The sequence below is a fragment of the Hypanus sabinus genome, chromosome 17 (assembly GCF_030144855.1).
Source record: "Hypanus sabinus isolate sHypSab1 chromosome 17, sHypSab1.hap1, whole genome shotgun sequence".
NCBI classification, from domain to species: domain Eukaryota; kingdom Metazoa; phylum Chordata; class Chondrichthyes; order Myliobatiformes; family Dasyatidae; genus Hypanus; species Hypanus sabinus.
Window position 1 is genome coordinate 81926676 of NC_082722.1, and position 17368 is coordinate 81944043.

General features: G+C 43.0%; 1 protein-coding gene across 2 annotated transcripts in view; it reads right to left on the minus strand.

Annotated features, from left to right (window-relative positions):
* The window catches only part of LOC132406612 (BTB/POZ domain-containing protein kctd15), an 81088-nt gene that overhangs the window by 38252 nt on the left and 25468 nt on the right, over positions 1–17368 (minus strand). For both annotated transcript variants that reach the window (XM_059992422.1, XM_059992421.1), the window contains exon 2: positions 4834–5009. In XM_059992422.1, coding sequence (XP_059848405.1) covers positions 4834–4997 — 164 coding nt within the window. In that variant the 5' untranslated portion in view covers positions 4998–5009. The remainder of the gene's footprint in view (positions 1–4833; positions 5010–17368) is intronic.

Consider the following 17368-nt stretch of genomic DNA (forward strand, 5'->3'; position numbering starts at 1 on the left):
GGGAGATGCATGGGGCATTTTTTAAAAGAGAGTGGTTAGTGACTGTTAAGTACTGCCTTGAGTGGTGGTGGAGGTGAACATAATAGAGATGTTTAAGAGGCTCTTTGGGACATAAATAACCTGAGAGTGGTGGCATGTAAATCGTGCAAACAGAAGGGATTAGGTCTCATCAGTCTGGCACAACATTGTGGGCCGAGAGGCCTGGGCCTTACTGCTGTATAAAGAGGGAGGAGATCGATTGTGGGAGAAAACCAGACAATAATATAAAAACGCACAGTAAAAAAGCAGAGATTTTCTAAACACTGGTTCCTTACACTGAGGAATTAATCATGGAAATTTTTTAAAAATAGTGCAGATTCTAAGAATTTATTTTCTATCGTCATTCCCAGCAGAAGATACCAAAAACATCTGAATAATGATGAAAACCAGGAAGTGAGCAACTTAAAGCCACCTCTGTCACTTTTTAATGTGCCTGAAGTCCACGGTACCCCCCCCCCCCGAGGAAATTGAGGCTTGTAAGTCTCCCCGCCCCCATTCTAACCACTTGCTGCAGGAACACCATCAAGAGCATCCTGTCTGGCTGCATTGTTGTTGTCTGGTACAAAATTGCAGGGCACATGTCGCAAAACCCTACACAGGACAGTGAACTCCATCAAGAGGGTCACCCCTATTTGTGACATATACCGACAGCATTGCCGATGAAGGGCCCAAAGCATTGTTGAGGATCCCTACCACCCATCTCACAATCTCGCTGACCCACTGCTGTCAAGAAGGAGGTACAGGAGCATCAGGACTGGGACTGCCAAACCAGGTAACAGCTTCATCCCTCAGGCCGTGAGCCTAATACCCTGTCACCAGCAAGGTCACGTCACCAGGACAGAGAGCTGGTTACTGTACAATTTACTGTACAATAGACACAAGACAAAGGAGCAGAAGTAGGCCATTCGGCCCATTGAGTCTGCTCCGCCACTCCACCATGAGCTAATCTATTCTCCCATCTAGTTCCAATTTCCGGCTTTTTCCCCATATCCCTTGATACCCTGACTAATTAGATACCTATCAATCTCCTCCTTAAACACCCTCAATGATTGGGCCTCCACAGCTGTATGTGGCAATGAATTCCATAAATCCACGACCCTCTGGCTAAATAAAACTTCTCCTCATCTCTGTTTTAAATGGGTACCCTCTAATTCTAAGACTGTGGCCTCTTGTCCTGGACTCACTCACCAAGGGAAACAGCCTTTCCACATCTACTCTGTCCAACCCTTTCAACGTTCAAAATGTTTCTATGAGATCCCCTCTCATTCTTCTATACTCTAATGAATACAGTCCAAGAGTCGACAAACGCTCCTCATATGTTAGTCCCTGCATTCCAGGAATCATCCTCGTGAATCTTCTCTGAACTTTCTCCAACATCAGCACATCCCTTCTAAGATAGGGGGCCCAAAACTGCACACAGTATTCCAAATGAGGTCTCACCAGTGCCCCATAGAGCCTCATCAACACCTCCTTACTCTTATACACTATTCCTCTTGAAATGAATGACAATATAGCATTCGCTTTCCTTGCTGCTGATCCAACCTGGTGGTTAACCTTTAGGGTATCCTGCACTAGGACCCCCAAGTCCCTTTGCACTTCCAATTTTTGAATTTTCTCCCTAAATAATAATCTGCCCGATTACTTCTTCTTCCAAAATGTACAACCGTACATTTCTCAACATTGTACCTTACCTGCCATTTCTTTGCCCACTCTCCGAAACTGACCAAGTCCCTCTGCAACCTTTCCGTTTCCTCAACACTTCCTGCAACTCCACCCATCTTGGTGCCATCCGCAAACTTAGCCACAAAACCATTTCATCCATAATCTAAATCATCGATATACAGTGTAAAAAGAAGCGACCCCAACACTGACCCCGTAGAACACCACTAGTAACCGGCAACCAACCAGAATAGGATCCCTTTATTCCCACTCTTTGCTTTCTGCCTATCAGCCAAAGCTCCACCCATTCCAATATCTTTCCTGTAATTCCATAGGCTCTCATCTTATTAAACAGCCTCTTATGCGGCACCTTATCGAAGGCCTTTTGAAAATCCAAATACACAACATCCACAGCCTCTCCCTTGTCAATCTTATTTGAGATTACCTCAAAAAATTCCAATAGGTTGGTGAGGCAGGATCATCCCTTCATGAAACCATGCTGGCTTTGGCCTATCTTGTCATGCACCTCGAGGTATTTCATAACCTCATCCTTGAGGATCGACTCCAATAACTTTCCAACTACCAATGTCAGACTAATAGGTCTGTAATTTTCTTTTTGCTGCCTCCCTCCTTTCTTAAACAGTGGAACTACATTTGCAACCTTCCAGTTCTCCGGGACCATGCCAGAGTCTATTGATTCCTGGAAGATCATTTCCAATGCCTCAACAATCTCCAAAGCCACCTCCTTCAGAACCCGTGGGTGCACTTCATCTGGTCCGGGAGACTTATCTATCCTTAGTCCATTTAGCTTCCCAAGCACTTTCTCTCTAGTAATCTTGACTGTACCTAATTCTATTCCCTGAGACCTCTGGCTATCAGGTATGTTGTTAATGTCTTCCACTGTGAAGACTGATGCAAAATACTCATTTAATTCCTCTGCCATCACTTTGTAACCCATTATAATCTCTCCAGCATCATTTTCAACCCGTGTCACTCTTTTACTCTGCATATATTTTAAAAAACTTGGTATCCTTTTTTATGTTAATTGCCAACTTCCTTTCATAATTCATCTTTTCTTTCCTAATGACTTTCTTAGTTTCCTTCTGTAAGTTTTTAAAAGTCGTCCAGTCCTGTTTTCCCACTAATTTTTGCTTCCTTGTACACCGTCTCTTTTGCTTTTATTTTAACCTTAACCTCTCTCGTTAGCTACATTTGTGCCATTTTTCCATTCATGATTTTCTTTTTTTCTTGGAATATATTTTTCCTGCACTTTCCTTATTTCTTGTAGGAATTTCATCCAATTCTGCTCTACCGTCCCTCCATCCAGTTTTCTTTTCCAATCAACTTGGGCCGGTTCCTCTCTCATACAACTGTAATTTCCTTTGTTCCACTGAAATATCGACACACCTGATACCAGCTCCTCCTTTTCAAATTTGAAACTGAACTCAATCATATTATGATCGCTACTTCCAAGGGTTTCCATTACCTCTAGCTCCCTAATCGCCTCAGGTTCATTACACAGCACCCAGTCCAAAACAGCCAATCCCCGGTGGATTATGGACAAGCTGCTCCAAAAAGCTATCGTAGGCATTCTACAAGCTCCCTCTCCTGAGATCCAGAACCTTCCTGACTCCACTTCCGAATTAAAATCAACCTTAATTATCTTGACATTTTCCTTCTGACACGCTTTTTCTATTTCCAGTTGTAGTCCACATCTCGGCTGCTGTTTGGACACCTGTATTTAACTGCTACTAGTGTCTTTTTACCCTTGCCATTTCTTAATGCCATTCTACCTCTTCTGATCCTTTGTCCCTTCTTTCTAGTGATTTGATATCGTTGCTTACCATCAGGGCCACTCCTCCCTCTTTACCTACCTTCCTATCTCTCCAATACACTGTGTATCCTTGGACATTCAGCCCCCAGTCACATCCATCATTTAGCCATGACTCAGTGATGGCCATAATGTCATATCTTTTAACCTGTAGCTGTACAACAAGGTCATCCACTTTATTTCTAACGCTACATGCATTTAAGTACAGTACACTTAGATCAGTATCTGTTATGGATTTTGCTATATTTCTAATGCACAGCAAATTATCCTGTCTATTCACCTGCCTGTCCTTCTTGACATCTTTGCTGCACAGTATCTTTGACCTATTTCTATTTTCCTCTTCCTCGACCCAAACTCCCTGCTTTCCTTCCCCCTGTCAACTTAGTTTAAAGCCTCTCTAACAGCTATATTGAACAACCTCGCCAGGATATTAGTACCCTTTCAGTTCAGGACAGTAGACACGTACAGTTCTGGTCACCTCATTACAGCAAGGATGTGGAGGCTTTGGAGACGGAGCAGAAGTTTACCAGACTGTTGTCTGGATTAGAGGGTATGTGCAGTGAGGATGGCCAAATTTAGATTGCTTTCTCTGAAGCAGTGGAGGCTGAGGGGAGATCTGATTAAAGATTATAAAATTCTGAGAGGCAGAAATAGGGTGAAACAGTCAGAATCGCTTCCAGCGTAGAAACAGCAAATAGTAGAGGATTTGTATTTAAGGACAGAGGGGACAAATTTAATGGAGACATAGAAGGCAAGTTGTCTTTCACAAGAGCAGTGGGTACGTGGAATGGACTGCTGGGGCGAGCAGTGGAAGCAGACACAACAATGGTGCTTATGAGGCTGTCAGACACGTGAATACGTTCAGTGACTGGAGGAATATGAATTAAGTACAGGCAGAAGAGAATCAGTTGAATTAAGCATCGCGTTCGGTGACATTGTGGGTCAAAGGGCCTCATCCTCTTCCGAATTTGTTGTTTTGTGGCAGCTGTTCAGTGGAATAATTAAAAACAAAAAACTAAAAATTACAAAAGAAAATATGTATTATTTTTAAAAATCAAATTAAGTAAGTAATGCAAAAAGGGTGATTTTGATCAGTCCTAACTAGTGGCCAACCTACCTGATTTGCAAGTTATGACTGATCAAAATCATTTTCAGTCTTGAACCAGGGGTCTCTTCCCCTTCAGATATGTGTTGACTTTCTGAGTTCCCCCAGCATTTTGGGTGCTTTGCCCAGAATCCACTGGCAAGTGTCTGCGTTTTAACTATTAACCCCTCTGCCGATGATTTCAGATTCAAACCCTTACCTGGAGTCTGTGTATTTGGTTAAGGTGGCGAGGCTGCTGGTATACATGTGCCCACCAACGTCAATGTGGACTGGAGCGTTGGACTTGGTGAGTTGAGCTGGCAGTGGAATGCCCTGAGATGCCACAGGTGAGACAGGGGAGCGGGTCAGAGATAGCCGTGACATTGTTCTTCCCTCCTGAAAACACAACACAGTCAGAATCAAAGTAACGGCGAGGCACATTTACAGATTTACAGCGTCAGCAATCAGTGATCAGGGTTCGATTCCCAGCACTGTCTGTAAGGAGTTTCTCCCTATAACCATGTGGTGCTTCCAAAGATGAAAGGGTCAGGGGTTGGGAAACTGTGGGCATGCTATGCTGCGGCTGGAGCTTGGTGACAATTGTGGGCTGCCCCCACCATGTCGCAGGTACTGTCCTGTCGTTGACATAAATGAAGCACTTCACCAAACTGTATGCTTCAATCTGTCAATATACATGTAATAAATAAAGCTAATCCAATCTAAAGCTATTTTAGTGCTCGGAGAAACTCGGCGCTCGATTCTCCAGGCCGCTAAACGATGTCTTGCGTAGACAGTGTTCACCGGCCGCAGGTACTGTCTTTTGAGGGCGTCCAGTGCCCCTTCGTAGGTTGGCAGGTCCCTGATAAACGAATATCAGACCCTCGAGAGGAGAATTCTGTGCATAACGGTGGGTTCAGTTGCACGAACCTCCTCCAAGTATGAGTGGAAGCATGCAAGCCAGAGTTCAAAAGCAAGAGCTGCTTCTGGGTCTTGAGTGTCCAAATCCAACCTTTCCGGACGTAAAACGGTTTCCATGTTTTAAAACTTCCAGTCAATAAAATTGACGTACCATCAATAACTCACTCTGAGACGTAAGGCGAGATATCGGCTTTTATTGACTGGAAGCAGTGAGTGACCACCATACTACATCCTGGAGACTGAGAGGCCGGGCTCAGGCCTTGATCGCGTGTCTGAGGGTCATGTCTCTACACGCTCTGTCTCTGGAAGGCTCCTACAATGGCACCAAGATTCAAGACTGCTTAATGTCATTTCCACTACACAAGTGTAAAGGAGAATAAAAAAAAGTGACACTTGGCACGGGAGTGTCTGTACAAAGTGACTTTGACAGGAAATGATAAAGTAGTAGTGGTGGGGGGTGTGGAGGGGAGTGTTAGTGGGTGGAGGTGTTGATCAGCCTTACTGCTTGGGGAAAGTAACTGTTTTTGAGCCTGGTGGTCCTGGTGTGGGTGCTACGTAGCCTCCTCCCTAAGGGGAGTGGGATAAGCAGTCCACGAGCAGGGTGGGTGGCACCTTTCTGTATAGGTGTCCTTGACGGTGGGTAGGCTGACACCAGTAACTGTCTCTTTATTCTTGCCCCAATCACAAGCAGGAAACTTCCAATCCATTTACAATGATTTTACATTTTCCACATGGGCAGAATTCCAGAATATTCTCTGTCAAACTAAAAGGTTCTATGTGGAAATCACTACTAAGTGAGTCAAAATTTTAAAAAAAACATGCCTCAGACTGCATCTCGTACCTCGCGACCAATAGCACAGACCTGAGTCGAGGCCTGAAACCTGGACCTCAGAGCCCGGAGGTCACATTCCAACCCTTACTATCAAGCTGTAGCTGTCACACCAGGAGTAGGACACGTTCAGATTCACATGTACAGTGCATGGAAACATATAGTGAAATGTCTGGTTTGCGTTAAGACATAGGAGCAAATTAGGCCATTCAGCCCATTGAGTCCACTCTGCCATCCATCATGGTTGATTTATTATTCCACTCAACCCCATTCTCCTGCCTTCTCTCCATAACTTTCGACATCCTGACCAAACAAAAATCTATCAACCTTTGCTGCAAATATGCTCAATGACTTGGCCTCCACAGCTGTCTGTGACAATGAATTCCATAGATTCACCACCCTCTGGCTAAAGAAATTCTTCTTCATCTGTTCTAAATGGAGCTCACTCTATTCTGAGCCTGTGTCCTCTGGTCTTAGACTCCCTACTATATGAAACATCCTCTCCACATCCACTCGATATCAGACATTTAATATCCAATAGGTTTCAATGAGATTTCCTCTTATTCTTCTAAACTCCAGTGAGTACAGGCCCAGAGCCATCAAATGCTCCCCATTTTTTAACCCTTTCATTCCCAGAATCCTCAGGGGCTTCTCCAATGCTAGCAATCCTGAGTTCAGCATGTAAGTGCCATTACAAAGAAAGAACAGCACCTCTACTTTCCCAAAAGTCAATGAAGATTCAGAGTGTCATCTAACCTTTTTTAGATGAGCATTGGTGAAAATATTTACTGGTAATAGAGCTTTGACCAATGGCCAAACCAGACATGGGAGGTTTGGAGAGGAGGATAAAAGGCAGGCATGATTCGTGGCAGTGTAATAGAGCTTTGACCAGTGGTCAATCAGCGTTTGGGATTGATAAGTGAGAGCAAATTAGAGAAAGGCATGGCAAGCACAGTGGAAAGAGGCAGAGTGGTGATCTTAATGCTTTAGCTCTTCGAGGCTTCAGAGAAGAGAGGCTTCACTCCGAGAAAGCAAAGCAAAGAAAAGCTCGTTCTTTCCTTCTCCTCTTTATATCGGCTCAATTAGGACAGTGGAGGTGATAGGTAGGTAGTGCAATGCTCCTCTTGCAGGATGTGGGAAGGCAGGGCGACCTCCAGTGTCCCTGACGACAACAACTGTGAGAAGTGCTTCCAGCTGTAGCTTCTAACAATCCACTTTGAAGAGCTGGAGATGGAACTGGACGAACTCTGGATCATTCGGAGGCTGTAAGGCTGATAGATAGGACATACAGAGAGGTAATTACACCCAGGATGCAGAACTCAGGAAACTGGGTGACAGTCAGGAAAGGGAAAGGGGTTAATACCCCTGTGACCATCCCCCTCAACCACAGGGAAATCACTTTGGATACTGTCGGGGGTGATGACCTAACAGACAAAAGTCACAGTGTGACTCGGAAGGGAAGGAAGAGGCACACTGGGGTGATATGGGATTTGTTAGTTAGGGGAACGGACAGGAGGTTCTGTGGGCAAGAAGGAGATTCCCGGATGGCAAGTTGCCTCCTGAGTGCCCGAGTCTGGCTATCTCAGACTGAGACCTCAGAGGAAGAGTAAACAGTCCATGTAGGTACCAATGACCTGGGCAGGACGAGTGACGAGGTTCTCCATAGGGAGTTAGGTGCTAAGTTAAAGGGCAAGGCCTCCAGGGCTGTGATCTCAGGATTGCTACCCGTACCACGTTAGTGAGACCAGAACTAAGAAGATTAGAATCAGAATCAAAATCAGGTTTATTACAACTGGCATGTGACATGAAATTTGTGAACTTAGCAGCAGCAGTTCAATGCAATACATAATCTAGCAGAGAAAAAAAATGAATAAAACTAAAAAATAATAATAAATAAACAAGTAAATCAATTATGTATATTGAATAGATTTTCAAAAATGTGCAAAAACAGAAATACTGTATATTGAAACAAAAGTGAGGTAGTATTCGTAGGTTCAATGTCCATTTAGGAATCAGATGGCAGAGGGGAAGTAGCTGTTCCTGAATCACTGAGTGTGTGCCTTCAGGCTTCTGTACCTCCTACCTGATGGTAACAGTGAGAAAGGGGCATGCCTTGGGTTCTGGAGGTCCTTAATAATGGAAACTGTCTTTCTGAGACACCGCTCCCTAAAGATGTCCTGGGTACTTTGTAGGCTAGTGCTCAAGATGGAACTGACTAGATTTACAACCTTCTGTAGCTTATTTCGGTCCTGTGCAGTAGCCCCTCCATACCAGACAGTGATGCAGCCTGTCAGAATGCTCTCCATGGTACAACTACAGAAGTAGTGGCATGCATTTGTTGACATGCCAAATCTCTTCAAACTCCTAATAAAGTATAGCCGCTGTCTTGCCTTCTTTATAACTACATTGATATGTTGGGACCAGGTTAGATCCTCAGAGATCTTGACACCCAGGAACTTGAGGCTGCTCAGTCTCTCCACTTCTGAACCCTTCTGGTTGTATCATCAGCAAATTTGTAGATGGTGTTTGAGCTATGCCTAGCCACACAGTCATGTGTATATAGAGAGTAGAGCAGTGGGCTAAGCACACACCCCTGAGGTGCACCAGTGTTGATCATCAGAGGAGGAGATGTTATCACCAATCCGCACAGACTGTGGTCTTCTGGTTAGGAAGCTGAGGATCCAATTACAGAGGGAGGTACAGAGGCCCAGGTTCTGCAACTCAATCAGGGCTGTGTGAATGATGGTATTAAATGCTGAGCTATAGTCGATGGGTATTTGTATTGTCCAGGTGGTCTAAAGCCGTGTGGAGAGTTATTGAGATTGCTTCTGTCGTTGACCTATTGTGGCAATAAGCAAATTGCAAGGGGTCTGGGTCCTTGCTGAGGCAAAAGTTCAGTCTTGTCTTGACCAACCTTTCAAACCATTTCATCACTGTAGACGTGAGTGCTACTGGGCGATAGTCACTAAGGCAGCTCACATTATTCTTCTTAGGCTCTGGTATAATTGTTGCTTTTTTGAAGCAAGTGGGAACTTCCACCCGTAGCATTGAGAGGTTGAAAATGTCCTTGAGTACTCCTGCTAGTTGGTTGGCACAGGTTTTCAGAACCTTACCAGGTACTTCATCGGGACCTTCTGCCTTGTGAGGGTTCACTCTCTTTAAAGACAGCCCAACATCTGAGACAGAGATCACAGGGTCATCAGGTGATCTTCACAGCTGTAGTTGTGTTCTCCCTTTCAAAGTGGGCATAGGAGGTGTTGAGTTCATCTGGTAGTGAAGCATCGCTGCCATTCATGCTATTGGGTTTCGCTTTGTAGGAAATAATGTCTTGCAGACCCTGCCAGAGTTGTCGTGCATCTGATGTCACCTCCAGTTTAAAACATGGGTAAGGAGTTGGTGCAGGAGAACATAAGATTTTTGAATTATTTGCCACTCTTCCAAGGAAGGTAGGACATGTACGGAAGGGACAATTTGCACCTGAACTGGAGGGGGACTATTACCCTAGCAGGAAGGTTTGTTAATCCTGCACGATGAGTTTTCAACTAGATTTGTGGGGGGATGGGAGCCAGAGTGGGAACAGTTAGTGGAGAGGTTGTGGAGGGTTAGGGTTAGGGTTAATGTAGACAGACATGACAGATGGAGAAGAGGGTGGGAACCAGTGGGAACAGTTAGTGGAGAGGTTGTGCAGGCAGATGTTGGACAGACCTCAGACAAAGTTAGGAATTGAAAGGTTGAGCAAGGTGTGACAAAATCGATAAGGGTGAATACAGGACTGAAGGTGTTGTATCTGAATGCGTGCAGTATATAGAATAACATAGATGAACTTGTAGCACAGCTGCAAATTGGCAGATATGATGTTCTGGACATCACAGAGTCATGGCTGAAAGATTATAGTTGGGAGCTTAATACCCAAGGATACACATTGAATTGAAAGGGTAGGCTGGAAGGCAGAGAAGGTGGTGTGGCTCTGTTGGTAAAAAATGAAATCAAATCATTCGAAAGAGCTGACATAGGGTCTGAAGGTGTTAAATCATTGTGGATGGAGCTAAGGGACTGCAAGGGTAAAAAGACCCTGATGGGAATTGTATACAGTACCCCAAATAGTAGTAAGGTTGTGGCCTATAAATTACAATGGGAGATAGAAATTGCATGCCACAAGGGCAATGTTACAATAGTCATGGGGGATTTCAATATGCAGATAGATGGGGAATATCAGTTTGGTGCTGGATTCTGGGAGGGGGATTTTCTAGAGTACCTACGAGATGGTTTTTCAGAGCTGCTTGTGCTGGAGCCCACTAGAAGATCAGCTATTCTGGCTTGGATGTTGTGCAATGAACTAGAATTGATTAGAGAGCTTAATAATGTAAAAGAACTCTTAGGGACAAGTGATCACAATATGATGAAATTCACACTGAAATTTGAGAAGGAGAAGCTAAAGTCAGATGTATCAGTGTTACAGTGGAGTAAAGGGGATTACAGAGGCTTGAGAGAGGAGTTGGTCAGAATTGGTTGGAAAAGAACACTGGCAGGGATGATGGGAGAGCAGCAAAGTCTGGAATTTCTGGAAGCAATTCAGAAGACACAGGATATATACATCCCAAAGCGGAGAAAAGATTCTAAAGGAATGGTAACAGAACCATGGCTAACAAGAGAAGTCAAAACCAATATAAAGACCAAAGAGAAAGCATATAATAGAGCAAAAATTAGTGTGAGGTTAGAGGATTAAGACGCTTATAAAAACCAACAGAAGGCAACTAAAAAGTCATTAAAAAGGTAAAGGTGGAATACAAAAATAAGCTAGCCAATAATATTAAAGAGGACACCAAAAGTTTCTTCAGATACAGTATGTGTAAAAAAGAGGTAAGAGTGGACATCGATGCTGGAGAAGTAGTAATGGGGGACAATGAAATAATGGATAAACTGAGTAAGTATTTTGCATCAATCTTCACTGTAGAAGACACTGACAGCATGGTTGAAGTTCCAGGTGTCAGGGGTCATGAAGTGTGTGAAGTTACCATGACTAAAGAGATTGTTCTTGGGAAACTGAAAGGTCTGAAAAGTAAGTTACCTGGACCAGATGATGTACACCCCAGAGTTTCGAAAGAGGCGGCTGAAGAGATCATGGAGGCATTAGTAATGATCTTTTAAGAATCACTAGATTCTGGAGTGGTTTTGGAAGACTGGAAAATTGCAAATGTCACTCCACTCTTCAAGAAGGTAGAGAGGCAGAAGAAAGTAAACTATAGGCCAATTAGTCTGACCTAAATCTTTGGGAAGATGTTGGAAGTGAATATTAAGGATGAGGTCTCAGGCTACTTGGAGGCTCATGATAAAATAGGCTGTCGTCGGCATGGTTTCCTCAAGGGAAAATCTTACCTGATGAATCTATGGAATGCTTTGAAGAAGTAACAAGCAGGATAGACAAAGGAGAATCAATTGATGTTTCTTACTTGGATTTTCAGAAGGTCTTTGACAAGGTGCCCCACATGAAGCTGCTGAACAAGCTACAACCCCACGATATTGCAGGAAAGATTCCAGCACGGGTTCTAATGCCTGACTGTCAGGAGGCAAAGAGCAGGACGAATGGGAACCTTTTCAAACTGCTGCCGGTGACTAGTGGTGTTCCACAGGGGTCTGTGTTAGAACTGATACTTTTTATGTTATATGTCAATGATTTGGATGATGGAATTGATGGCTTTGTTGCAAAATTTGCATACGATACGAAGATTGGTGGAGGGGCAGGTAGTTTTGAGGAAGTAGAGAGACTAAAGGACTTAGATTTAGGGGATTAGGCAAAGAAATGGCAGATGGAATACAGTGTCAGGAAATGTATGGTCATGCACTTTGGTGTAAGAAGTGAAAAGGTTGACTATTTTATCAATAGAGAGAAATTACAAAAAAACTGAGGTGCAAAGGGACTTGGGAGTCCTTGTGCAAGATTCCCTAGAGGTTAATTTGCAGGTTGAGTCAGTGGTGAGGATGGCAAATGCAATGTTAGCATTCATTTCAGGAGGACAAGAATATAAAAGCAAGGAAGTAATGTGAGACTTTATAAAGCAGTGTATGAGGCTTCAATTAGAGTAGTTTTGGGCCCCTAATCTAAGAAAGGATGTGCTGGAACTGGAGAGGTTCGAAGAAGGTTCATGAATATGATTCCAGGATTGAATGGCTTGTCATATGAAGAGCATTTGATGGCTCTGGGCCTGTGTTCACTGGAATTCAGAAGAATGAGAGGTGACCTCACTGAAACCTATCGAATGGTGAAAGGCCTCGATAGAGTAGATGTGGAAAGGATGTTTCCTATGGTGGAAGAGTCTAAGATCAGAGGACACAGTCTCAGAATACAGGGGCATACCTTTAGAACGGACATGTAGAGGAATTTCTTTAGCCTAAAATGGTGAATTTATGGAATTTTGTGCCACATGCAGCTGTGGAAGCCAAGTCTTTATGTATACTTAAGGTAGAAGTTGATCGATTCTTGATTGGTCAAGGCACGAGGAGAAACAGGGAGAAGACAGGATATTGGGACTGAAAGGAAAATTGGATCAGCCATGGTGAAATGGCGGAGAAGGTGCAATAAGTCAAATGGCCTAATTCTGCTCCTATATCTCATTGTCTTATGGTTGCATCAAGGCCTGATATCGTAACACCAATGCCCCGAACGAAAAGCCTACAAAATGTAGTGGATATGGCCCAGTCCATCACGGATTAAGCCCTCTGCACCATTGATCACATCTACATGGAGCACTGTAGCAGGAAAGAAGCATTCATCATTAAAGACCCACCATCCAGGCCATGCTCTCTTCTCACTGAGGTAGAGGAGCCTCAGGACACTCACCACCAAGTTCAGGTACAGTTATTACCCCTCAACCATCAGGCTTTTGAACCAGAGGGGGTAACTTCACTCACCTCATCACTGAACAATTACAATGTATGAACTCACTTTCAACGGCTCTTCATTTCATGTTTTTGTTACTTATTGCTTATTTATTTATTATAATCTCAGTTGATTTTACTTTAATAATAAATTCACTTTGAATTTTGAAGTGTAATCCTGCTATTAAACAAATGAGAAAGAATATAGGAAACTACAAATTGGTCATCCCAATATCAGTAATAGGGAATTTAATATGATTTATTATAAAGAATATGATAACAGGGCACAAAGAAAAAATCTCTTGGAAAAGGGAATCACCTAGATTTAGAAAACTGTTTGAAAAACCAGCCGGTCGAATTGATCAGACAGAACTAGTGGAAATGGTGCATTTACATTTTTAGAAAGGTCTTTGAAGAAGTGCCACATAAGAGCAAATCTAAACCCCAATGGATTGAAAATTGGTTAACAGACAGGAAACTGAGTTGGAATAAATGAGATATCCCTGGGAATCAGGCAGTAACGAGATATCACTGATTGATACGTTGATGGGTTTGATGAGGGAACCATATTTAACATTCCTAAACTTGCTATTGAGAGAAAGACAGTTAGAATGATATGTTCTCAAGAGGACACAAAGAAGCTCTAAGCAACTTAGACAAGTTAAGTGACAGAGCAAATTCATTGGGTTTACGAGGGGTGATTGTTAAGTTCATGGCCTAGGATAGAAGGAGTCAATTTTAGAAAACCTAGCACATTTATTTTTCAACATAGTCCCCTCCTACATTTACACACTTAGTCCAGTGCTCATGGAGCATACGGATCTTCAACCTCCAAAAAGTGTCCACAGCAGGGGTGATTCATAAGTTCGTGGCCTAAGGTAGAAGGAGATGAGTTATACAGATCTCGTTAAATGCACATGCAGTTCAACTCTTTGAGTGATTATACAGAAAGTTTGAAGTTATTAACTCATCAGGGTGATTGATAAGGTTGTAGCCTAAGGTAGAAGAAGATGATCATCTGTAAGCGCACACTCTTCGTCATTTCATCCATCAACACACACTCTTCCTCAGATCATCTCTAAACACACACTCTTACTCACATCATCCATAAACACAAACTCTTCCTCAGATCATCCATCAACACACACTCTTCCTCAGATCATCTCTAAACACACACTCTTACTCACATCATCCATAAACACAAACTCTTCCTCAGATCATCCATAAACACACGCTCTTCGTTGACCATCCACAGAGACACGCTCTTCATCACATCATCCATAAACACACACTGTTACTCAGGTCACCCATAAACACAAACTTTTCATCAGATCATCCATAAACACACACTCTTCTTCAGATCATTTCAAAACACACACTCTCCCTCATTTCATCCATTAACACACAGTCTTCCTCGGATCATCTCTAAACACACACTCTTCCTCAGATCATCCATTAACACACCCTCTTCCTCATTTCATCACTAAACACACCCTCTTCCTCATTTCATCTCTAAACACACACTCTTCCTCATTTCATCTCTAAACACACGCTCTTCCTCATTTCATCTCTAAACACACGCTCTTCCTCATTTCATCTCTAAACACACACTCTTCCTCATTTCATCTCTAAACACACACTCTTCCTCAGATCATCACTAAACACACGCTCTTCCTCATTTCATCTCTAAACACACACTCTTCCTCAGATCATCACTAAACACACGCTCTTCCTCATTTCATCTCTAAACACACGCTCTTCCTCATTTCATCTCTAAACACACGCTCTTCCTCATTTCATCTCTAAACACATGCTCTTCCTCATTTCATCTCTAAACACACGCTCTTCCACAGATCATCCATAAACACATGCTCTTCCTCATTTCATCACTAAGCACACGCTCTTCCTCATTTCATCTCTAAACACACGCTCTTCCACAGATCATCCATAAACACATGCTCTTCCTCAGATCATCCAGAGCCACTCGTTCTTCCTCAGATCATCTCTAAGCACACACTCTTACTCAGATCATCCATAAACACACACTCTTCCTAATTTCATCAATAAACATGTGCTCTTCCTCAGATCATCCACAGCCACTCGTTGTTCCTCACATCATCCATAAACACACGGACTTCCTCAGATCATCTCTAAACACATGCTCTTCCTCATTTCATCACTAAGCACACGCTCTTCCTCAGATCATCCATAAACACAGGCTTTTCCTTGATCATCCATTAGCACACCCTCTTCCTCATTTCATCACTAAACACACGCTCTTCCTCAGGTAACCTCTAAACACAGTTGCATAGCAGTTGTGAGAAGTATCGGAGCAGTTCAATTCTGGTGCCGTCTGTACAGATCCTGTACATCCTCTCCATGACCTCACCGGTTTCCTCTCACAGTGCAAAGTCATACCAGTTAGTAAATAATTGTAAATTGTCTTGTGATTTGGCTATAGTGAAATACGGGATTGCCGGCCAGCATGGTTTGTTGTGCCAGAGACCCTGTTCCCTGGGTACCTACACATCTAAGTAAATGAATAAGCACCACTGCTGACCCTAAAACTATGCTGTTTTGTTTTAGACACCTAGATTAGTCAAGTTATCAAGATGTATATCCACGTACATATGCCCCTGATAATTATAGACAGCTCTGTCAGGTTCCCCTCAGCCTCTACTTCTCCAAGGAAAGAAAACAAGGCTTACCTATCCAGCCTTCCAACATCAAGTCGAATTTACAGCTACCTTTGCTCCAGCTGCTGCTAAAGCCAGGATCTTCCAGTGGCCAGTCATTTTAGTTCTGCTTCCCATGTCTATCTGTAGCTAAACTGAGGTTAGATGCATGTTGTCCAGGGTCTCCCAGTGGCCAGCCATTTCAATTTCACTTCCCATGTCTATCTGTAACCAAGCTGGGGTTATATGCAGATGGTCCAGGATCTCATGTGCAAGTTGTGTGGCTGTTAGACACTACATCATGTTTAGAGCAAACAGTTTTTAAATAGCATCAGTTGTGTGTTTGTGTTTAAAAGGCAGCAAATTTGTCACTGATAATTGGCAAATAATAAACAGTAAACAATTCAGAATTGCTTTGTTCACTGAAGTTTTAAGCATTCAGGCTTAGAGTTACCAGAAACTGCCAGGAATGAAAATGAAATTATTTCCCTGCTTTAACAAGTTAGGAACTATGAAGAATTTGAAGGTATCGACAATCATCTTGAATGTTACAATGAAAATGAAGATTTGGAGAATGCAATTGTCAGAAGCATTGTAAGATAGCAGTCCATTATCTGCACACAGTATCTGCACAGATTTTGTTCATTTACAGTCAATCAAAAGAACACGGCAGCGTAAAATGAATGAATTGCTCCGTCAATAACTATTAGGAACCTGAATAAATATAAATACATGAGAAAGCTTATATACATTGATTGTATATCCATAAGATGACAGAGTCTGTACATAAGGTGACTGACAGGAAATGATAATGTAGTAGTGGTTGGGGGTTTGGGGATGGGTTAGTGGGTGGAGGTGTTGATCAGCCTTACTGCTTAGGAAAAGTAACTGTGTTTGAGTCTGGTGGTCCTGGTGTGTAGCCTCTTCCCTGATGGGAGAGGGACAAACAGTCCATGAGCAGGGTGGCTGGGATTCTTCCTGATGGTACTGGTTACTGTTCGAGTCTGGTGGTCCAGGCGTGGACGCTATGTAGCCTCTTCCCTGATGGGAGAGGGACAAACAGTCCATGAGCAGGGTAGGTGGGATCCTTCATGATGTCACAGGCTCTTTTCTGGCACCTTTCTGTGCATATGATCACTGACTCCCCACCAGCTCTCCCCCCAAATTTTGTCTATTAAGTAAAAGTGAAAATGTATGAGAAGTATTCACTTAACCTTTGCCCTCTGGTTCCACGTATAGTGTCATTTTGATCACTAATAGACCCTATTCTTACCCTAGTTACTTTGCCCTTACTATTCATATAAAACGCTTTGGGGCCTTTCTTAATCTTGTCTGCCAGTGATATTTTCTGTCCTCTCTTTGCTCTATTAATTTATTTCTATACTTAACCCCTATGTTTTTTCCTTTCTTTATGCAACCTTCAATATCACTCCATATCAAATGAAACAATCACATCA